The following is a 24,096-nucleotide window of genomic DNA, read 5'->3' on the forward strand; positions in this document are numbered from 1 at the left end:
CTTGTCAGCCATGATTCCTCATCCTCCCTTTAGAATACTTCATCTTTCCTTTGCCTTCTGAATTTCTTGCAGACACACCAGTCATTGCTGTTTTGCCATCATCCCTGCTAGTGTCCCCTTCCAATCAACTTTAGCCAGCTCCTCTCTCATGCCTCTGTAATTTCCTTTACTGCACTGTAATACTGATAACATCCAATTTTAACTTCTCCTCCTCAACGTGCTGGGCGAGTTCTATCATATTATGATCACTGGCTCCTATGGGTTCATTCACCTTAAGCTCCCTAATCAAATCTGGGTTATTACATAACACCCAATCCAGAAATGCTGTTCCCCCTGGAGGGCTCCACCTCAAGCTGTTCTTAAAAAGTCATCTTGTAGGTGTCCTACTACTACCCTCTCTTGGGATCCAGCACCATTCTGATTTTCCCAATTTACCTGCATATTGAAATCCCCATCATTATTGCAATATTGTGCTTTTTACATTCTTTTTCTATTTTCCATTGTAATTTGTAGCCCACTTCCTGGTTATTGTTTGGAAGCCTGTATATAACTCACATCAGGGTCCTTTTACTCTTGCAGTTTCTTAACTCTACCCACGAGGATTCTACATCTTCTGATCCTATGTCACCTCTTTCTAAAGATTTGATTTCATTTTTACCAAAAGAGCCACCCCACCCCCTCTGCCTCTCTTCCTGTCGTTTCGATACAATGTGCATCCTTGGATGTTAAGCCTCCAACTATGTTCTTCTTTCAGCCATGACTCAGAGATGCCCACAACATTATACCTGCCAATCTCTAACTGCGTCTCAGGATTATTCACCTTATTCCGTATACTGTGTGTATTTAAATATAGCACCTTCAGACCTGTGTTCATCCTCCTTTTAGATTTTGGCCCCCAAGTTACACTTCAGCTCATCCCACTGACTGCAATTTGCTTGTCCTTCCTCTCAGTCCCATTACACACTGCATTTAGTTGTATAATAAACTTCCCATCCTCAGCCCTATCACCCTGGTTCCCATCCCCTTGCCAAATTAGTTTAAACCCTCTCCAACAACTCTAGCAAACCTGCCTGCAAGGATATTGGTTTCCCTTGGGTTGAGGTGTAACCTGTCCTTTTCTACAGATCTCATCTTCCCTAGATGAGATCCCAATGATCCTGAAATCTGAAACCCTGCCCTTTGCCCCAATTCTTCAGCCATGCATTATCATGCCAAATCATCCTATTCTTGCCTTCACTGGCATGTGGCACAGGGAGCAGTCAAGAGATTACTACCCTGGAGGTCCTGTTTTCAACTTTATACCTAACACTCTATATTCTATCTTTAGTAACTCCTGCCTTTTTCTACCTGTGTTGTTGGCACCATTATGTATCACGACTTCCAGCTGTTCACCCTCCTCCTTTAGAATGTCGTGGACCCTTTCTGAGACATCCCTGACCCTAGCACCTGGGAGGCAGCATACTATCTGCTTTCTGCTCCTTTAATTATGGAATCAGCACTCCTCTTCTCACATCTTCTCTTCTGAACCACAGTGCCAGAGACCCCTGGTCACTGTGGTTTCCCCTGATAGGTTCTCCATCACCCCACCCCAACTTTATCCAAGTGGTACACTTATTTTTGAGGGGAACAGCTACAGGGGTGCTCTTCTTTTGCTGCCTATTTAAATTTGCTCTCTTGATAGTCACTCAGGTACCTGCCTCCTGAAACTTGGGGGTGACTACCTCCATGTAGCTCCTATCTATGGCCTCTGCATTTGCCGCTATGAGCTGCCATCATCGAGCTGCAGCTCCAGTTCCATAACATGGTCTCTATGGAACTACTGCTTGGAGCACTTCAATAAAATCAGTCTTTATGATGGGGATAATGTCTTGCTCAGCATCATAGACCAGTCATTTGTATATCTGCCACAGTTCCTCTCAGAGCTTGTTTACGCAGTCTACCTTAGACAATTCCCTCGTGCCATTATAATTATCCTAATTTTGATTGGAGACATTGGTTATGGACCTATGGTGTACAGCCTCAGACTGTACCTGGAATCCTATTACATTGTGGTCACCAGCCCCATAGGGAATCTTTAACCACAAGGTGCCTTAGTATTCCTTCCTCTTTCCATAGTCCAAATCTGGAATTAGATAGACTCTGTAATGCATTGCTCATGCATTCCAATAATTTCTATGACACCTTTGTCAGTTCGGTTCATCCCATCAATATGTACATTAATATCTCTCATGATAATTGTAGTTACCTTCAAACATGCCCACATTTCCTAATTTATGCTCATGATTTCAATTCAAACCAATTCCACATCACCATCTACTGCCTTCATAACACTGATCAGGTATCTTCCTTAATTAATTAATGAACAGATAGAGTGTGGAACAGGCCCTTCCAGCCCAGCAAGCTGCACTGCCATCAACCTACCTATTTAACATTAGCCTAATCACAGGACTATTTACTTTGATCTTGTATCTTGCTCACTACTGTGCCATTTTAAACCCTTGACCAATCAGAATTCAAAAAGAAAATTCCATCAATCAGTTAGTTACCATTGCCTTGTGCCGGCTCAGGTCCCTTGCCTGCTGCTGTGGGTGGAGGCTGTGCTGGAGTGTTGGGTGGTATTTAAGGCTTGGCCACTCTTCCTTTATCTGCTGCCACTGAAGGACACAAGCAGAAGTGCAAGGGCAACCCTTAGATACAAACCCCTTCATTGTCCTCTGGGTTTTTAATTGTCAAGTATAACCATCGTCCAAGGGGTGAATACAGCCGGCAGAAATTGGGAAAGACCCACTGCCGCAGGATCATCGTGTTTACTGTTTTTTAACCCCTGCTCTATCTCCTTGCAGCGACTCAGTGTAAGCACGGCGCTGTGTACAACACATGCGGACCAGGCTGTTCGAAGACCTGTGAAAACTGGAATGAAATCGGCCCTTGCAATAAGCCATGTGTGGCAGGCTGCCACTGCCCTGCAAACTTGGTGCTTCACAGAGGACAGTGCATCAAGCCATCCTTGTGCCCCCGGTGAACAGCCCAAGGATCCATGAGGTAAATAAGGTAATCAGAACGCAAACCTGGGGCAGCCGAAACCCACACTGCATCTCCAACACAGACAAGAAGGGAACAAAGGAGCATGCTGTCTTTTTCTGGAATGAGCGCACGGAGAGTACGCCATTGGACAGAATATGTGAAAAGTGTGCCATGTACACAAGCAAACTAAAACCTTAAATTAATACAAGATCAAATGGAATGATTTATTTTAGTATTTTATGCATTTTCGTACTCTTAAAAACACACCTCCCTTGCTTCTGTGTGTGCGCTGAAGAGCTTGCTGGTTTAAGAGTGAATGGATGAACTCAGCAGGGATTTCCAGTGTCACCCTCTTCCTCAGCTGCAGGACGAGTTATTCAACTTCTTTTTCTCAGCTGAAGCAGAAAGCAAAGGCGCCTGGCCTTGGGCCAATTGAACTGGTTCTCTTGTGATGCTCCAGGTGGAGACATGACCAGGAAGTAGGGCACGGACTATGAGCTACCCCAGTGTCACTGCCCCCCAGAATGGCTGCACCTTTGGACCAGAGTTGCTTCCTACCCAACACCCTTGGGTGTTTCCAAACAAATGGGTGACTTTTATGACTCCAGACAGCTGCTGAGGTTGCCTACTCCCCCCCACACATACCAGGATGACAGCTAACAAGTTTTATTCCTTTATACGGTTGCCCTCTGCATTAGTCCTAGGAAGAAGCTGCCCTCTTCCAGTATGTTATGAATGTATAGATGTACCTACCAGCAAAGGCCTCCAGTGTCTATCAGAGAACAGCAACAATGTAAATGTGACAACTAGAAATATTCTCAAAGTTCAAAATATAACCGAAGCTGAATTTTTATTCACAAAATCCTTATTGAAAATAATCACATATGCATTAACTCCATAAAGACATGAAAATACCTCTTATAAAGGAACTATTACAAAGATCATATTTCTACATTTGTTCTCATGTTCAATTATACTTCCTGTTGCCATCGATACAAGAAATTTGGACGACCTTTAAGCACAGCAATGCTTAACCATCTCTGTCCTTTATGTCCAGTTGACAGTTTTCTTCATCTTTAACACTTTGTAAACATCGTTCTGAAAGACTGGGATGAAGTGTGGAGTCGGCGACTGAGAAACCATGGAGCACAAAGGAGTTTTCTTTGCATTTTCCACATCTTCCACATCCCAAATTTCTGGCATACTGCAGCCTTCTCTATGGGTGAGAGGAAGCAGTCCAATGAAGCTGAAGCACAGGCTTGTATTAGTTTCATCTGGACTGAACAGGCAGAGGGGGAGATGGCAATATAAAGAGGTGGAGGGAAGCCTTGGAGCTAGAATCTGAAAGTGACTGGTGGATCTAGGTAAGGAGGGGTGTTAGGCAGGAGGAGAAGCGATGATTGGGAATAGCAGCCAAGACCGGGAGGTGATAGGTGGATGAAACCATGGGCAGCAGATGACAGAATCTAATAGGAAAGGAAGGTGGAGCATGGATCCAGATGAAGGAGGGTGGAGAAGCAGATGGGAACTGTAGGAGGAGGGGACCTAGTGGTGTAAGATGGGCAGATGGAGTGGGTGGGGCAACTGCTGAGAGAGAGGGGAAGCAGGTTATATGAAATTGGAGAATTCAATATATACCATCAGCATATAGACTACTCAGGAGGAATGAGGTGGTGTTCCTATAATGCACACCTCATATTCCATGGGTAGCCTACAACTGGATGGCATGAACACGGAATTCTCCAATTTCAGGTAAACTGTTCCCCTTGTGTGTCTCTCCTGATTCACCCTACATCCAACCCAGCCCTCACCACTACCCTTCTCTATCCACTCATCAGCCGAGCATCCACGTACCTCTTCCACGAGGGCCCTCCACCTCTACTTGTTTCAAGTTCCACCTTCCTTTCCATCATCTTCAGCCCAATGTCACCTCCCAGCTTCTGTCGTTGTTTCCACTTCCCTCGCTCATCTTTCACTCCCCCTCACTTGACCCACCTATCATCTGCCAGCCCTCTCACCTCACCTCTTTATACTAGCTATCTCCCCTCTACTCAGTGCAGGTAAAGGGTGTTGACCTGAAATGTTGACTGTTTGTTTCCCTCCACAGATGCTGCCTGGCCTGCTTTTAGCTTGCTCATAACAGTAATTATATTGAAAAATGTCTGCTAATTCTAAAATCAGCAGAACAAAAATGGCAAAGGTCTACCAAGTTAAAAGGACTTGGTTTCAATATGCAGCCACCACTGAGAAGCAGTGAATGGACCAATTAAGTAGCTACTGGACTAAACAGAGGCTGACTCAGTTCCACAAAGACAGACCCAGCAACAATATTGAGGATGCTCTCCATTGCCTGAATACCCAAGCTCAACAGGGCACACTGGTCATAAGAGAGTTGAAGGATTCTGCAATACAATAGCTCATCTATGGAATTCTTAAATAAAAACTTCATTGGCATTACAGAAGGGATATCATTCATTAATCTGAATGTTTCAAACAAAGACGAAGGAGGGAGTCTGTTCAAGTCTGCACTGAACCAGGATTTTCCTCAATGACACAAAGACTGAAGCAATGAGGAATAATTAGCATGTATGAAGGACTTGATGGCAACTCAGATCAGAGATCTATTAAAGCTTTAAAATCATACATACGCACCTTGTTTTTCTCAAACACCAAGAATCTTCAAAAATAAAATAATCTACTCCCATGCGAAGCAGCCCGTTCTTCACCTCCTCTGCTGACTTCCGACTGTACATTGCATACACCTGTTTTGTTCTTTGTCTGTGTGAAAAGAGACGAAGATGTTGGTTTGGCTTGGGGGAGCTGTTTAGGGAGGGGATACTTCAGGAATGAGGATCTGGTTAGGGTTAAATGGTTGAAAGGGTACACTTCAGAGAAGGAAGGCGAAGCACAGCACTCAAAATATCAGCAGATCAGTGATCCACAGTAATCGAGGGTGGGACAGGGAAGTGATTGCCAGGGTAGGAAAAGTGAAGAGGTACCAGTAACACTGCAGTATGCCAACAAGTAGGAACACTTGAATTCAAGGATTTACATGAGAGGGAGGAGAGGGCAAGAGGCTGGTGGAGGGTTCAGGAAACAACCATCATGTCAGGAAGTGTGACCCTACTGACAGCAACGGAAGGTAGCACGAGTATTGGTGTAGAGCGACTGTGTAGTATGAAGAGACATTATTCTAGTCTGACCCATCAATGTAGTGGGAAGGTGTCAATAATTCAGTAAGGAGAGCAAGGATAAACAATGAATGGACAATAAGTAACAATATGTTTCGTTGTCAACACCAGGGTTCTCCAGGTCAGCTACCGCGATCAGCATCAGGTCAGACTGACAGACTCAGGTAGAGAGAGTCTCTTCTTTGGAGCAGGCCAGCAATAACAAAACAAGAGACAGCCAATATCAGATGAGTGAAGGGGGTTAGGCCAAGGAAGGCAATACCCAGCTAACCAGCTGCCTTGGTAACAGCTTCTCTTTCGTGGGAGCTATTTTGGAAGGAGGGGGTAACACCCAATGAACTGGGGAAATGGAAAGTTATCGAAACCAAGGGAGAAATCAAGGGGATACAAGGTATAGTTAAAATTCTGTAGGTCACCATTCAGCTGAAAATAGGACCATTTGCCTACAAAGTGTTATTCTTTAACAAAATATTCAAAGTATTTTCTGAAGGGCTTATCCATCTCTCTATTCCCCTTAATAACTGAAATTGTTGATATTTAAAATAGCCCTTTAAACAATGAATATTTGAAAACACAAGACATTGAAAAAGCTGCCTAAACCAACCAGCTGTAGACATCTCTGTGAACAGAGCTATCACCCACCTCAGACCTGAATCTTCATAGTGTGGATGATTTACAATGGGCCGTCCAGTAGATAACTTGATGCTTGCCATTGTGGGCATTGCCCCAGCAAACACAGCATCTGAGGGAAGATTGAATGTTTTATTGATGAGAAGACCAACTTTTTATAATTACATATCTATAAATGGAAGCTAGTTATTCTATTTAAAATACAATGAAATACAGTTAAATCATTAAGTCACATATAAACGCATGAGTGTTACAGATGCCTTGAAAAAGAAGGATGACAACTGATGTCCCTGTTATTGCTGCTGACTGCTCTCTCTGTGTATTCGGCACTAACATCCCAGGAAAACTGTTTACAGTGACCACCTCACACCACACGACTGGTTAAAGCACTAAGCCAGGCCCCTGTTCCAGTTTCTACATTTCCATAGCTTCCCTCTTCCATCCTGGTTGGGGTACACAAAGACTGCATTAACAGGTAGCAGCAAAACTATGTTTAAAGTAATTTGCACAAGAGATTTTGCTGATGTTGGAAATACAGAATAACACACACACAAAATGCCGAAGGAATGATATGGCCGAAATATCAAGTCTATATTCCTTTCTACAGATGCTGCCTGACCTGCTGAGTTCCTCCAGCATTTTGTGTGTTACTCTTAAAATAATTTGCCTTTGGCTACTGAGCAGCTGCTTTTGTTTGGACTCTAACCCGGCAGATAAATCACTAATTTCACCCAGCTCCACTACAGAGAAATGGAAATATCATGCAACTACATTAAAGGCAAAAGTAAAACACAGTAATCTTTGGAACTGGTGTATTAAGGAATCTGTAGAACTGAGCAAAAGATCATTAGCGCATTATAGCAGAACCTTATGAGGCAGTTGGTAATGCGATACCGAGATCCATTTCACAGGGTGGCAGCTGGACAAGATGTGATCAGGAGAACTTTAGCAGCAGACTTCGCATTGTTACTTGAAAAATGGAGCAGAAGTTCTTAAATGGGGCTAAGCCAGTTGCACATAGTGTTAGTTGGGAATAAACAGTCAGGGTTATGTGAAGTTTACGAGGAAGACTCAGATCAAGTACCATTTCTGCGAAGCTTCCAAAGCTATCTTGTCATTGATGTAAGGGGAAAGAAAGTTAAAGCAAAAAAAAACATATATCCTGAGAGTCCTGGGCTGAAAGATGAAGGAAAATCCATTTGCATTGCAGACATTGTATTGAAGATGAGGGTGAAATACTGGGGATGATAAATAAAGAAATGGAATACTAAAGGCAGCTAAAACACCAACATGGATAACAGGCTCTGACCATCATTTTACAGATCTATCCTGAGGAACATATATTGACTCTAAACATTTCCCTGACTGACTAGGTGCTTCCAGCATTTCAGTTTTTATTTAACAAATCTGGCTGACCAATGTTGTACTGCAGGACTGCAGAAGTTACACCCGTAATTAAAAAATGATTAAGGGGAGAGTTAATAATTACAGTGCTGGCCAAGCTCTCAAGGAAAGCCCAGTGGGCAGGGGAATGAGAAATAAAATTCAGTTCAGATAAAGAGGTAGGTGTTTGGATGGGTAAATCAGGCCAGGCAGTTTACTGTCACTCCACTCTTTAAGAAAGGAGGAAGGCAGCAGAAAGGAAATTATAGACCAGTTAGCCCAGCCTCGGTGGTTGAGAAGATGTTGGAGTCAATTGTTAAGGATGAGGTTATGGAGTACTTGGTGACCCAGGAAAAGATAGGAAAAAGTCAGCATGGTTTCCTTAAGGGAAAATCTTGCCTGACAAACCTGTTGGAATTTTTTGAGGAGATTACTAGTAGGATAGATAAAGGGGATGCAGTGAACGTTGAATATTTGGACTTTCAGAAGGCCTTTGACATGGTGCCACACATGAGGCTGCTTACCAAGTTAAGAGCCCATGATTACAAGAAAGTTACTAACATGATTAGAGCATTGGCTGATGGGTAGGAGGCAGCAAGTGGGAATAAAAGGATCCTTTTCTGTTTGGCTGCCAGTGACTTGTGGTGTTCCGCAGGGACCACTTGTTTTTATGCTGCATATAAATGATTTAGATGATGGAATAGATGGCTTTGTTGCTAGGTTTGCAGATGATATGAAGATTGGTGGAGGGGCAGGTAGTGTTGAGGAAAAAAGTAGGATGCAAAAGGACTTAGACAGATTGGGAGAATCGGCAAGAAAGTGGCAGATGAAATACAATGTTGGAAAATGCATGGTTATACACTTTGGTAGTAGAAATAAATGTGCAGACTATTTCCTAAGTGGGTAGAAAATCCAAAAATCTGAGATGCAGAGGGATTTGCAAGTCCTTGTGCAGAACACCATGAAGGTTAACCTGCAGGTTGAGTCAGTGGTGAGGAAGGCAAATGCCATGTTAGCGTTTATTTCAAGAGGTCTAGAATACAAGAGCAAGGATGTGATGCTGAGGCTTTATGAGGCACTGGTGAGGCCTCACCTTGAGTATTGTGAACAGTTTTAAGCCCCTCATCTTAGAAAAGATGTGCTGGCATTGGAGAGGGTCCAGAGGAGGTTCACAAGGATGATTCCAGGAATGAAAGGGTTATCATACAAGGAATGTTTGATGGCTCTGGGTCTGTACTCACTGGAATTCAGAAAAATGAGGGAGGATCTCATTGAAGTCTTTTAAATGTTCAAAGGACTAGACAGAGTAGATGTTTCCCATGGTGGGAGAGTCTAGGACAAGAGGGCACAGCCTTAGAGTAGAGGGGCACCCTTTCAAAACAGAGATGTGGAGAAATTTCTTTAGCCAAGGGGTGGTGAATTTGTGGAATATGGTACCACATGCAGCTGTGGAGGCCAGGGTGTTGGGTGTATTTATGGCAGAGATTGATAGGATCTTGATTGGACACGGCCTCAAAGGTTACAGGGAGAAGGCCAGGAACCGGGGTTGAGGAGGAGGAGAAAAAAAAGGGATCAACCATGATTGAATGGTGGAGCAGACTCGATTGGCCAGATGGCCTAATTCTGCTCCTATGTCTTACAGTCTTATAATAACTTTAAGCAATGGAATTTAGGAAATCATTTAATACAACTCTCATAGCTATTGAACTGAGGAGCCAATTACAACTACACCAACTGGTCCAGGATCACTGGGTAAGTACAGGAGTGAACCAGGTAGGGTTTAGTCCTTGCTGTCAAGACTATTTTTAATGGGGTACTGGAGGTGTAGCTTGAACTTGTGTCTCTGGATCACTGGTCCTGATCTTTAACTGTTAGTCCCATTAACTTAACCCCTTGGCTAGCAACATATCAACATCATTATGTGCTGTGTCATATGATGTGGGCAATCATGGTCTTTGACCACAATTGTTCTTGGCAAATTTTTCTACAGAAATGGTTTGTTGCCATTGCCTTCTTCTGGGCAGTGTCTTTATAAGGTGGGTGACCCCATCCATTATCAATACTCTTCAGAGATTGCCTGCTGTCAGTGGTCATAACCAGAACTTGTGATATGCACCAGCTGCTCATATGACCATCTCCTACCTGCTCCCACGGCTTCACGTGACCCTGATCGGGGGTGGGGGGTGCTAAGCAGGTGCTACACTTCGCCCAAGGGTGACCGGCAGGCTAGCAGAGGAAAGGAGGGTCTTACACTTCCTTTTGTAGAGACATATCTCCACCCTGGCACCCAAAGTAACATATGGTCACATAATAAAAAGGTAGAGGAACAGAGGGATCATAAACTGCTTATCTGCAGATCCATGTAGTGGCAAGAGGTAGAGATGGGATAATCGCCTTCAACTGAATGCCACTAAAAGTTGAATTCACAAAATGCCCTCAATGCCACTCCCAAATCTAAATAAACAAAAAAGTACAACAACTACAGTCCCAGAGACCGGATCTGGCAGAAAAATTCCCCACAAAACCTGAAATACCATACTTAATTTGACACATTTGAACAGATGCGTGGATGAATTTTGATAAACTAGTGCTGTAATATCCTGCTGGTTTACATTTTGAAATGACCCCTTCACTAGTATGGGGCTATACTTAATGACAAACGTCTCAAGAGTGACTTACCCTTTTTGGTGTTTTCCTTGATCCACTCCAATAACTCCTCCTGGGGGAAGTTACTGAACTCTCCGATTATGCTCCACTGTTCTTTCAGGTTCATGGCTCCTTGTACAGCCATTGCTGCCAGTATCACACACACAAGTATCTGGTGGAGGGATTTAGTCCTGATCCACCACAAGAGCTTCAACAAAGGAAGGGAAATCAAAACTCATGAACAAATTTTCAATGTAACAAAGGAAGCCCCAGGTTGGTGTGGATAGGAAATTAAAAGACTAGTAAATCCACCATTAATAAACAGCAGCAACTGGTTCAAAAGGAAATAAGTGATTTTACAACCTCTTACTGCTGTATAACTCCCACAGTCTGAGTGCAGAAAAGTACTAGAAGCTTAGACAACATGTAAAACATTAACCCATTTCCCACGGCACAGATCAGTATTGAGAGATTGTTTAATTGCTGAGGGTCTGGAGGGAAGGTGGTGGGGGATTGTGGGAGGAATGTTTTCTGCATGGAGAGTAGTTGTCCAGATCTCACTTCTGAAATGGAGACAAAGACCAATTTCATCACATTTTAAATGATACTGAGCGATGACTTCATAAAAATACTGAGCAGTAAGCGCTAAAGAGGAACTCATTCCACCATTGCCCAAAACCACATCTGCGATCCTGCTACAGCCTCTCTGAGTAACCCTGTCATGACTTTGCTTCCGAGCACTGATCCAATTTCCTCTCAAAGCCACAGCTGAACCCATCAGGCAAGGAACTCTAGAACTAACCACCACTGCATAACAAAGCTCCTTTTCAGGTAGCCTTTGGCTCTTTAGCCCATCACTGTAAATTTAATCCCTCTGGTCTTTCTGTCAATGGGAACAACCTCTCATCTACATCCCTCAAGTATAAAAGCATTAACCTCTCCCAACCTATCGTGCTTCAAAACTGACAATCCCAGTTTTTCCGTGTTTACCTCTAAAACAGGTACAGGAAGGTAAGCAGTAATTATCAGAAGAGATGAGAATTCTTAAACAAGGGACACTTCCCAAGTCTTCCAGCTCTCCTCATGTTGAGAACTGAAGTCAGAGGAGCACTTTGATTGACTTGCAAAGTGAATGGGATGCTGAAATTGAGAGTTGTTGGACTGACTCACCCACAAATGGAGAGAGTTCTATCACACTCCCAATATGTGCTTTGTCAGGAGGCGATTCATTCTGTTTCTTATTAATGAGGACTCCAAGACTTTGATGATGGGAAAGCACACAGGGCAACAATTTTTTTTCCAAGTGTTGCTTCCTCAGAAATTCTTTGTGGTTATAATAGACCACTTGAAGCTGAACACATATATAATCTCAGACTACTTGTATCACATAGGAATTTAGAGAAACAAGAAATGAACATTTATGTGTTTAATTGCATAATGGTGCTGACGCTTTGCAATAGTTCAACTAAGTTAAAAAATGTTTTGTTAATGATTTTCATTTGTACTCAGTGTCCACATCTTCTTGCTTAAGTGTCCAACAATAATCAGCCAGCTTTGATAGGTTCCAGTCCTCCATGATCGCAATATCCGGATGAAATCTTTCACTATGCTCGTCACTGACAGTGCCAAGATTTGCAAGGAGGAAGTCTAAATGGGAATGCAACTAATATGAGGATCCCAGGCTTTGTCTATGGTCACCAATCTTATACCCAAAGTACAGCTCATAGGCTTTCTTAATAAGAGGAGTCATGCTCCGTCTTTGAGATTTAAGAATATACTCATCATAAATATAACAGAAAGTTCTGCAGCTGCTGCAACATTGGCAAGACATTTGCTATCACAAGTACTCCTGAAAATACAATTACTTTATCATAATGAGTACACACAACATGCTATGTGTGTAGAACATGCACATCGTGATCGCAAACCGATACACATATAAGCACAATGCATAGAACAGTGTGTGTGTGTGTGTGTGTGTGTGTGTGTGAGAGAGAGAGATGCTTTTATAGCCTTTCCAAAACCTGTCCTGCCATGCAGTGTCCATCCTGCCTAACCATGCCCAGACAAGATAGAAAACTTTTCAACTTACATTGTGGGCAACATTTTAATTGACTTGAATTAAGAATTGAAATAACAAATATATTCGATTATAAAAAAATGGTGCATGATATGGAAATGTCATCCTGATTTACACAATCAGCTGCCCAAAATCCATAAGATACACTGAAAAGTATTCAGGAAGCAAAATCTTTGTTGTCCAGTGATATCATGAGTGATAAAGATCAGGCAGCTGTCCCGGAGGGGAGAATGCAGAACCTCATCATGAAATCAGAGCATGTGTCTGAATCTGGACAGTCAGTACTCCTGGATGTGGGAAAGTCAAGTTGATTCATCTCAAAGAAGATCTGGAGGTTGGTTTTGAACCGCCACACTTGAACTAGTGTCAATGCAAAGTGGTATTAGCTTGATTGCCCCTTATCCCAGGTTACCCAGAGAGACAGAATTAGCATTTCGTGACCCTTCATCAGATCCATTCAATGCAAATGTTAACATCTGCAGCTTTCAAAGTCATGTGTTAAGCTTTCTCCTCTTGAAGATGTTAATTGTTTTGTGCCTGCATGCAGTATTGGCTGAGTTTGCAAATGATTTTGAATGTTGTGCAATCATCAGGAAACCTCCCACTTCTAAACTTGTGATGGAAGGAATGGCATTGATGAAATAGGTGGTTGGGCCTAGGTCACAGCTCTGAGGAACTCCTGCAGTGATGTTTACATTGCTTGTTGATGGGCTTCTGTGATAGCAGGGATTTCTGGAGGAAGATTAAATAAAACCCCAAAACACTGCAAACTGAAACTTGTCCCATGAAGTGCAGCAAGATTTGTTGGAAATCTCAATTGAGTGTCACGTCAGGCCTTGTGGTAGACACATGTGATTAAATTTCACTGCAGAAGTTATCTTACCTGTCTGGAACAAATCAGAGAAGCCATGAGACACAAGTGAGGTGTGAGGAAAAGTTTGAGCCTCATGATGAGAACGGCCAGCAATACAAATGCTACCAACTGCAAAACGTGATAGACCAGCTGTGGAAAGAAACACAAATCACACACATGCATTATACAGTTCCAATCAGAGGCATCTCTGGCAATATCAGCCTCAAGTTCTCCCTCCATCATCACTGTTCCAAGCTGCAAGAGCTCAGCACAGATACCCACAGTTGGCTCAAATATTTAGGAAATCACATATAGGTGTAGAGATAATGGGGTTGTAATAGTTGAAAATTTTTACTTCCTGAATATTGACTGGGACTAAGGAATTGAATGGGGCTAGATGTGCTAAGAGTGGCCAGGAAGTTTACTGAAGGAACATGAAGATGGCCCTACTAGAGAAGGGGGCCGCACTTGAGCTAGTGCTGGGAAAAGGAGGCTGATGTGTCAGTGGGGGAGCACGTCGGGACCAGTGAAGTGACCATAATTCTATTAGTTTCAAGATAGTTATGGAAAAAGATGGGACTGGTCCTCAAATTAAAATCTTAAATTGGGGCAAAGTCAATTTTGATAACATCAGACAAAAAATCTCAAAAGTTGTTTGGGAGAGATTGTTTACAGATAAAGTGATGTCTGGCAGCTGGGAGGATTTAGAAGCTGAGATACTGAGAATTCAGGGCCAGCATGTGCCTGTTAAGACTGAAAGACAAGGCTGGCAAGATTAGGGAACTTTTAGTGATGAGAGACATCAAAGGTCTGGTCAGGAAAAGGGAAGCATATGTCAGGTATAGGGAGCTGGAATCAAGTAGTCCCCCAGGGAGCTCAGAGATATAGCAGCAGACTTAAAAACAAAAAACCAGGAGGGCTAAATGGGGACGTGATAATAGGGAGAGTCCTGAAAGATTCTGTGAGTACATAAAGAGCAAAAGGAAAACTAAGGAAAAAGTTGATCCCTTAAGGATTGGTGTAGTAATCTGCATGTGGAGCTACGGGTTATAACTGAAACCTTACATCTGCAATTACTACTCATCTGTATTTACAAAGAATGACATGGAAGCCAATGATTTCAGGGGAAGGAACAGTGATCCATGGAGAATATCAGTAACATGGAACAGGAGGTGTTGGAGGCCCTAACATGCATAGAGGTGTATAAATCCCTCAGCTCTGACCAGTTGTTTCATTGGATGTTGCCAGAAGCATGGCAGGAGATTGCTGGGTGGGGGTGGGGTGGGTTTGCCAGAAATTTTGTAATTTTGATAGCCACAGGTGACCAGAAGACATCTAATACTGTTCCTTTATTCAAGAAGGGAAGCTAAGGTAAACTGGGGAAACACAGGCCAGTGATCAGCCTTGCAGCAATGCTGGTAAAGTTATTGGTAGGAATTCTGTGAGACAGGAAAGGCAACAGCTTATTATGCCTAGTCAGCGTGGCTTTATGTGCAGGAAATCATATCTCACCAGTTTAGCTCAGTTGTTTGAAGAGGTGACCAAGTGGATTGATAAGGCCATGGTAGCAGGCATTATCTACATGGACTTTACAAAGGCACCACATGGTATACTGATCCTGGAGGTTAGATAACATGGGACACAAGGTGAGCTAGTCAAATGGATACAAATTTGACTTGGCTGCAGAAGGCAGAGGTAGTATGTGGAGAGCTTTTCCGATGGGAAGTTTGTCACTCGTAGTGTGCCACAGAGATTGATGCCAGGTCCTCTGCTGTTTGTTATATATATATTACTGATCTGGACAAGAAATAGGCAGCATAATTAGTAAGTTTATGGACAGATCCAAAGTTCGTAGTGTGGTGAACAGTGAGAAAGTTGACTATGGTTACAACGAGATATTGATCAAATGGGAAAGTGGGCCATGGAGTTTAACTCTAACAAATACAAAATTGTGCATTTTAGAAAGTTAAGCCCGAACAGGACATACACAGTGAATGACAGGACCCTGGAGGACCGTTGATAAACAGAGAGGTTTCAGGGTACAGTTACACTGTTCCCTGTCAGTGGCAATATAGCAAAGGCGGCATATGGAATCCTTACCTTCACTGACTGAGTACAAGTGTTAGGACATCATGTCACAGTTGTACAAACATTGGTTAGACCGCACTTGGAGTACTGTGAGCAGTTCTGATCACCACATCATTGAAAGGATATAATTAGAGAGGATGCAGAAAAGATTCACAAGGGTGTTGCCTGGATTGGAGGACACAAGTTAAGAAGAGACCGGATAGTTGGGTTGGTTTTCCCTGCAGCCACAGAGGCTGAGAGGTAACATGATAGAGGCATATAAAATTATGGGATGCATAGACAGGGTAGATAACCAGAATCACAGGTAGGAGTGTCTCAAACTAGAGGAAACAGGCTTTGGGTGAGAGGGAGGAGATTTGAAGGACATCCGGGGAATAACTGGTCTCAAGAATGAGCTGCCAGTGGTGGTGGAGGAGGCAGGAACAGTAAAAAATATTAAAGAGGCATCAGGACAGGTATTGAATGAGCTGGGCATATAAGGATATGTAATTAATACAAGCACATAGGATTTGTACAGAGTGATATGATTGGGAGCACAGATATATTGTATATAATAGGATTTGTATAGAGTGATATGATTGGGAGCACAGATATATTGGGCCGAAGGCCCTGCTGCTATGCTGTACAATTCTGTGACCCTGTGACCCCTCCAACTCCAGGACATTTCAATCTAGGGGCAGTCACAAAATTCTTGCTGCTCTATGAGCAGGAACTCTTCAGGAGCTGAATAGTCATAAAGTCAATCACCACAGCAAAAGGTTCTTTGGCCCAACTTGTCCATGCTGACCATGATGCCCATTTAAAGTAGCCCAATTTGTCCACCTTTGGCCAAATCCTTCTGAACATTTCCTATCCATGCAATGATATTAGTGAAACATGCCTCAGACTCTTCCATTGGCAGTTCATTCCATATACGTTCCATCCTCTATGTGAAAAAAATGGCCCTCAGGTTCCTAATAAATATTTCCCCTCTTACCTTGGATCTATGTCTTGCAGTTCTTGATTCCCCAACCCGCAGGAAAATACTTTGTATATTCACCCTATCTATGCCTCTCATGATTTTATACACCTCCAGAAAGTGAACTCTTTGTGCTCCAGTGTCAGAAAAAGTTTGTCCAACCTCTCCCGAAAGTTCATTGTCCTGGCAGCACTCTTTACATTTAATGACATCTTTCCTACATCACGGTGACCAAACCGGAATACTCCAAGTGCGAACTTACCAGCGTCCTGTACAACTGCACCACGACCTCCCAAATTTCATCCTCAATGCTCTAACTGATGGAGACCAGCATGTCAAAAGCTTTCTTCGCTATCCTGTCCATCTGTGACTCTAATTTCAGGGAACCATACACCTGAACTCCAAGGTCCCTCTGTTTCACAACACCCTCCAGGGCCTTACCATTTACTGTGATAGTCTTACCTTGATTTGACTTCCAAAATTCAAAACTTTGCACTTAACTGAATTAAACATTTGCCATTCCTTGGCTCACTTATCCAGCTGATCAAGATCCCCCTGTAACTTTTGATAACTTTCTTAACTGACAACACCACCACCTATTTTAGTGTCACCTACAAACTTACTAACCACTACTTGTATATTCTTGTCCATATTATTAATATTGGGCCCAGCACCAATACCTGGGGAACACCACTAGTCACAGGCCTCCAGTTTCAGAAACGATCATTAACCATCACTCTTCTTCATACCATTAAGCCAACTGTGTATCCAATTAGTCAGGTCTTCCTGGATCCCTGAAATGGCAGAAGAGTTTTCAGAAACCATAAATGGCATCTATTGTATGCTGACCTCTCTTGTTAGAGATCAGTGTAGACTCTGCCCCTATTCCTAATGGGCCCAAGGTGATCAACGAGTGCATTTTCCCAGTTAGCCAAGAGACGGCGGATGACAGCAAACAGGCAGAGATAGGAAGCTGTACAGAGTGGACCACCTGCCACTTGATCTAGAGTAAAATAGGACAGACTTCCATCCCAGCCACATTTCTCAGGAACAGTGAGATTTTGCCTATTTTGCATTCTCCCATCTCTCAAGACTTCAGGGCTGTGAATACACAAGTCCTTAATTTATAATGTAAGCACTTGTGCAGTTGGTAATGGTCAGAAGATGTCTAGTATAAATACACTAACAATACATTACCTCCTCAAGGTCAGCAGCCTGGTTAATGGAGACAGCAAGAGAAAAGTCCTACTTAAAACCAATATAAGAATGGTGCCTAGCTCCTAAATTACTTGCTGGTTTATGAGTCTAGTATCAGGATTTCAGTATTATCTTTCTCCAGCAATCTAAACGCAGACATTTAGTAACAATTCATAACATTTTGTTGTAAAATACTGATAAGTACATTACCTCTCCTTGGGTTGCACTCTTGCTCCTATAAATAAAAACAAAAACAAATACACTTTAACTGGAGGTCATGGAATATGCTGAGTTTCTCCAGAAATTTGTTGTTTGAAACATATTTTAAACACCTAACTACCACTTGTTTTTAAAGCAGACGTTTGACACAAACAACAGCATCCATCAAGGGTGAGCTAGAATTTGTTTACAATTCACCAAAGGTCTAAAGCTATGATATATTTACTTTCTCTCACTTTGCCAGCTCCCAAATTCCTGCCCTCAACTTAGTGCTCCGTTAGAGCCAATTCACCACATTTGGCACCTCCAACACCAAGCTCACGCACACCACAGGAATCTTGATGTAAGTGATCTAGCTCCTGCTATTCATTTCTCCTATCCTATACTCAACTCACTGGAATAAACTGCATACATCCCTATCAGTTTCCCAGGGAAGCGTCAGTAGTGCAGAGAGCATGGGGAAGACAGTGGTGTAACACTGTGCATGTGCATTTCTTGCACACAGAACCATGCAGCCAGAAGTGGCATTGGGTTCTGAGATCCCAAATGTTTTAGCAATTGACTTTACAAAATTATGGGACTTAAAAAGCAAACACTGCTCTAGGAACAACTGGTTCTGCATTATAAACCTCTGGAAAAAAACTCAGCCCATTGCAATTCAAACTCCGAACCCACTCAGATACCTTCAAGACACTTACTCTTCTTTGTTTTGTAATTTTTCTCCTTTTAACAAACACAGCAGCTCCCTCAAAGTCTGCAAATAAAAACACGTGATTATCATTCTTTGAAACTTTTGAAGTTGATATAAGACTGCATTCTAAAGCATGTTTGAAAGAACAGATTAGACAAATTCACTGTTCACAGAATAGCAGTTTAAAAATGAGAAATATTCAGAAAGGGCACTGGGACTGAAAGATGCTGCACTAAGTCCTCTGCACACACAGAGTGTGGGAGTGACAGCTGGTGTAACTGCCACCAACCTGAAACTACATAGGGTCCTTCCCAGTGACTCATTTGTTAAACTATCATTAGATAAGGAAAGTACCAGCTGAAGCCATGATCTCCACAGTGAGCCACATGGAGAGGATATTGATGGGCTCACAGAGTGCATCACTGATTACATCAACTTCTGTGTGGACTGCAATGTTCCGACAAGAACTGTCCTTTGTTATTCAAATAACAAGCTATGGGTAACAAAGGACATTAAGGACATCCTGAACGCTAAAAAGAGGGTGTTTAGAGATGGAAATAGGGAGGAGCTGAGGGCAATACAGAGGGACCTGAAAGACAGGTACGGGAGGAAGCTTGAGTGGAAACTCCAGCAGAACAACATGAGAGAGGTCTGGAGGGGGATGAGGACCATCACTAGGTTCCGGCAAACTAGCAACAGAGGAGCTGAAGGCAGTGTGGACAGGGCCAATGAACTTAACCTGTTCTTTAACAGATTTGACATTATGACCCCTGCCCATTCCCCACGAGCCATCTGTTGTCCGCCCCCAACCAACACATGTTCCACTCTCCCCTCCTACCCCTCCTCACAGTGCCCCACCTTGCTCTCATGACTATACCCCTTCCCCACACGAAACCACCACGGTGGGCTTCACAGCTGAACAGGTGAGAAGACAGCTGAAACGTCTCAACCCAAGCAAGGCTGCAGGACCGGATGGTGTCAGTACCAGGGTGCTCAAAGCCTGTGCCCCTCAGCTATGTGGAGTACTTCACCATGTATTCAACCTGAGCCTGAGGCTCCGGAGGGTTCCTGTGCTGTGGAAGACGTCCTACCTCGTCCCTGTGCCAAAGAATGCCGTGCCCCAGCGGCCTCAATGACTACAGACCAGTGGCATTGACCTCCCACATCATGAGGACCCTGGAGAGACTTGTTCTGGAGCTGCTCCAACCTATGGTCAGGCCACACTTAGATCCCCCCCGGTTCGCCTACCAGCCCCGACTAGGAGTTGAGGATGCCATCATCTACCTGCTGAACCGTGTCTATGTCCACCTGGACAAGCCAGCGAGCACTGTGAGGGTCATGTTTTTTGACTTCTCCAGTGCGTTCAACACCATCCGCCCTGCTCTGCTGGGGGAGAAGCTGACAGCGATGCAGGTGGATGCTTCCCTGGTGTCATGGATTCTTGATTACCTGACTGGCAGACCACAGTACGTGTGCTTGCAACACTGTGTGTCCGACAGAGTGATCAGCAGCACTGGGGCTCCACAGGGGACTGTCTTGTCTCTCTTTCTCTTCACCACTTACACCTCGGACTTCAACTACTTCACAGAGTCTTGTCATCTTCAGAAGTTTTCTGATGACTCTGCCATAGTTGGATGCATCAGGAAGGGAGATGAGGCTGAGTACAGGGCTACGGTAGGAAACTTTGTCACATGGTGTGAGCAGAATTATCTGCAGCTTACTGTGAAAAAGACCAAGGAGCTGGTGGTAGACCTGAGGAGAGCTAAGGTACCGGTGACCCCTGTTTCAGTGTGGACATGGTGGAGGATTACAAATACCTGGGGATACGAATTGACAATAAACTGGACTGGTCAAAGAACACTGAGGCTGTCTACAAGAAGGGTCAGAGCCGTCTCTATTTCCTGAGGAGACTGAGGTCCTTTAACATCTGCCGGATGATGCTGAGGATGTTCTACGAGTCTCTGGTGGCCAGTGCCATCATGTTTGCTGTTGTGTGCTGGGGCAGCAGGCTGGGCGTAGCAGACACCAACAGAATCAACAAACTCATTCGTAAGGCCAGTGATGTTGTGGGGATGGAACTGGACTCTCTGACGGTGGTGTCTGAAAAGAGGATGCTGTCCAAGTTGCATGCCATCTTGGTCAATGTCTCCCATCCACTACATAATGTACTGGGTGGGCACAGCAGTACATTCAGCCAGAGACTCATTCCACCGAGATGCAACACAGAGCGTTATAGATAGTCATTCCTGCCTGTGGCCATCAAACTTTACAACTCCTCCCTTAGAGGTTCAGACACCCTGAGCCAATAGGCTGGTCCTGGACTTATTTCATAATTTACTGGCATAATTTACATATTACTATTTAACTATTTATGGTTTTATTACTATTATTTATGGTGCAACTGTAATGAAAACCAATTTCCCCCGGGATCAATAAAGTATGACTATGACTATAGATCCACTGACAATCTCATGGTTAATTTCCAGCTGTGGTCCAGTAAATAGGGGAAAATTCTAGCCTATGAAGTCCCAGCACCAGAAAACCTGTGGGCTCCAGATTTCTGTCTGCACTCCCTGTGAAGCACACTAACACTATCCTGGACATCTTGGTCCATATTTCAATACTTAGATCTCAACACAATTAAATTTCAATAAGTCATAAAATCAGCCTCCAATATAATAAAGAGAAATACGTTTCTATGTTTCTAAAATAGGAATTATTATTGTAAAATTAAAAGGACAATAAACAAGCTATCATGCTATTTGGCATTAACATCTGCTTATGTCAATAGATATACCTGATTGAATATCATTCCCTGGTTTGCCCACAGAATTGGTTCGCAACCACTCAATCCCACCTTAAATACTACAATCCCCTTCATCAGAAGTGTTCTAGGATCTAATGGCGATTGGCTCCTTTCAGTCAAGATGCCAGAAGAATGAGAGTTTGAGCCTACATACTAATTCTCCCAGTAGTGTGCTGAGAGAGCACCACGCTGTGGGTGGAACCTATTTGCACACGTGACATTAAACTGACACCTGCTACCTTCACAAGTGAACACTGAAGGCCTACAATTTTGAAAGCTGCTGTTCAGAAAATGGTTGCTGTGTTTCCTCATTTCAACAAGATCACTCATGATGCAATGCAGTGGTGAGAGGCACAGAAGAAATGTCATTGTTCCAACTGGAAATTTATATGAACTTATTGTTATAATTTATTGATCAACAGAAGTTCATAGAGTTATACAATACTTAAACAGGGCTTTCAGCCCAACTTGTTCAGTCTGACCAAGATGCGTATTAATTCCATTTCCCTGCATTTGATCCTTATTCCTTTAAACTTTTTCTATCCATGTACCTGCCCATTTTTTAAAAAAATATATAATTGTACCCACCTCTATCACTTCCTCTGGTAGCTCAGTACCTACCACCCTCTGTGGAGAAACTTGCCCTTTAAACCTTTTCCCTTTAACTTATGCCCTCTAGTTTGAGACTCCCCTACTTTGATACAAAGACTATCTTTCTATGCCCTACATAATTTTATAAATTTTTATAAAGTCACATCTCAATTCCTTCATTCCAGAGTAAAGAATTCCAGCCTATCCAATCTCTCTTGATAATATAATACTTTCTGTCCAGGATATATTCCTATGAATCTTTTCTGCACTATTTCTAGCTCAATCATATCCTTCCTAAAGTCTGATGACAGAACTACACACAATACTCCAACTGTGCCATAACCTGTACAACTGGAGCACAATGCCTAACTACTATACTCATTGCCTTGATATACAGTGCATAAAAGCTTGCAGACATGGTCAAGAGGTTCAGTTGTTGTTCAGAAACATCAGAACGGGGAAGAAATATGGCCTACACACACAAAATGCTGGTGGAACACACGCAGGCCAGGCAGCATCTCTAGGAAGAGGTACAGTCGACGTTTTCCACCGAGACCCTTCGTCAGGTCTAACTGAAAGAAGAGATAGTAAGAGATTTGAAAGTGGGAGGGGGAGGGGAGATCTAAAATGATAGGAGAAGACAGGAGGGGGAGGGATGGAGCTAAGAGCTGGAAAGTTGATTGGTAAAAGGGATACAAGGCTGGAGAAGGGAGAGGATCATGGTAAGGGAATCCTAGAGAGAAAAAGGGGGAGGGGAGCACCAGAGGAAGATATTGTGAGAGGGACAGAGGGAGAAAAAAAGAGAAAGAAAGGGAAAAATTATAATAAAAAATAATAAATAACTAAATAAGGGATAGGGTAAGAAGGGGAGGAGGGGCATTAAAAGAAGTTAGAGAAGTCAATGTTCATGCCATCAGGTTGGAGGCTACCCAGATGGACTATAAGGTGTTGTTCCTCCAACCTGAGTGTGGCTTCATCTTTACAGTAGAGGAGGCCGTGGATAGACATATCAGAATGGGAATGGGACATGGAATTAAAATGTGTGGCCACTGGGAGATCCTGCTTACTCTGGCGGACAGAGCATAGGTGTTCAGCGAAATGGTCTCCCAGTCTGCGTTGGGTCTCGCCAATATTTAGAAGGCCGCACCAGGAGCACTGAACACAGTATATCACACCAGCCGACTCACAGGTGAAGTGTCGCCTCACCTAGAAGGACTGTCTGGGGCCCTGAATGGTGGTGAGGGAGGAAGTGTAAGGGCATGTGTAGCACTTACTCCGCTTACAAGGATAAGTGCCGGGAGGGAGATCGGTGGGAAGGGATGGGGGGACGAATGGACAAGGGAATCGTGTAGGAACCGATCCCTGCGGAAAGCAGAAGTGGGGGGGAGGGAAAGATGTGCTTGGTGATGGAATCCCATTGGAGGTGGCGGAGTTAGAGAATTATATGTTGGACCCGGAGGCTGGTTGGGTGGTAGGTAAGGACGAGGGGAACCCTATCCCAAGTGGGGTGGCAGGAGGATGGAGTGAGAGCAGATGTGTGTGAAATGGGAGAGATGCATTTGAGAGCAGAGTTGATGGTGGAGGAAGGGAAGCCCCTTTCTTTAAAAAAGGAAGACAACTCCTTTGTCCTGGAATGAAAAGCCTCATCCTGAGAGATGGAGACGGAGGAATTGCGAGAAGGGGATGGCATTTTTGCAAGAGATGGGGTGGGAAGAGGAATAGCCCAGGTAGCTGTGAGA

At 43.4% G+C, this 24,096-nt stretch overlaps 2 protein-coding genes across 9 annotated transcripts in view; one reads left to right on the plus strand and one right to left on the minus strand.

Moving 5' to 3' along the window:
* Positions 1-5,667, plus strand: part of bmper (BMP binding endothelial regulator) — a 67,333-nt gene extending 61,666 nt beyond the window's left edge. For all 4 annotated transcript variants that reach the window (XM_072260681.1, XM_072260691.1, XM_072260671.1 and 1 more), the window contains one exon: positions 2,844-5,667. In XM_072260681.1, the coding sequence (XP_072116782.1) occupies positions 2,844-3,022 (179 nt within the window). In that variant the 3' untranslated portion in view covers positions 3,023-5,667. The remainder of the gene's footprint in view (positions 1-2,843) is intronic.
* dpy19l1l (dpy-19-like 1, like (H. sapiens)) overlaps positions 1-24,096 on the minus strand; it is a 137,191-nt gene that overhangs the window by 4,709 nt on the left and 108,386 nt on the right. For 4 of the 5 annotated variants that reach the window (XM_072260622.1, XM_072260631.1, XM_072260640.1 and 1 more), the window contains 7 exons: positions 18,968-19,023; positions 18,261-18,285; positions 13,838-13,957; positions 10,908-11,082; positions 6,858-6,957; positions 5,677-5,802; positions 3,849-4,240 (listed from right to left, as the gene is read on the minus strand). In XM_072260622.1, coding sequence (XP_072116723.1) covers positions 4,072-4,240; positions 5,677-5,802; positions 6,858-6,957; positions 10,908-11,082; positions 13,838-13,957; positions 18,261-18,285; positions 18,968-19,023 — 771 coding nt within the window. In that variant the 3' untranslated portion in view covers positions 3,849-4,071. Of the gene's footprint in view, positions 1-3,848; positions 4,241-5,676; positions 5,803-6,857; positions 6,958-10,907; positions 11,083-13,837; positions 13,958-18,260; positions 18,286-18,967; positions 19,024-24,096 lie in introns of those variants that run through there. The other variant, XM_072260649.1, reaches the window with a different exon arrangement.

The sequence above is a fragment of the Mobula birostris genome, chromosome 1, assembly GCF_030028105.1.
Source record: "Mobula birostris isolate sMobBir1 chromosome 1, sMobBir1.hap1, whole genome shotgun sequence".
NCBI lineage: Eukaryota > Metazoa > Chordata > Chondrichthyes > Myliobatiformes > Myliobatidae > Mobula > Mobula birostris.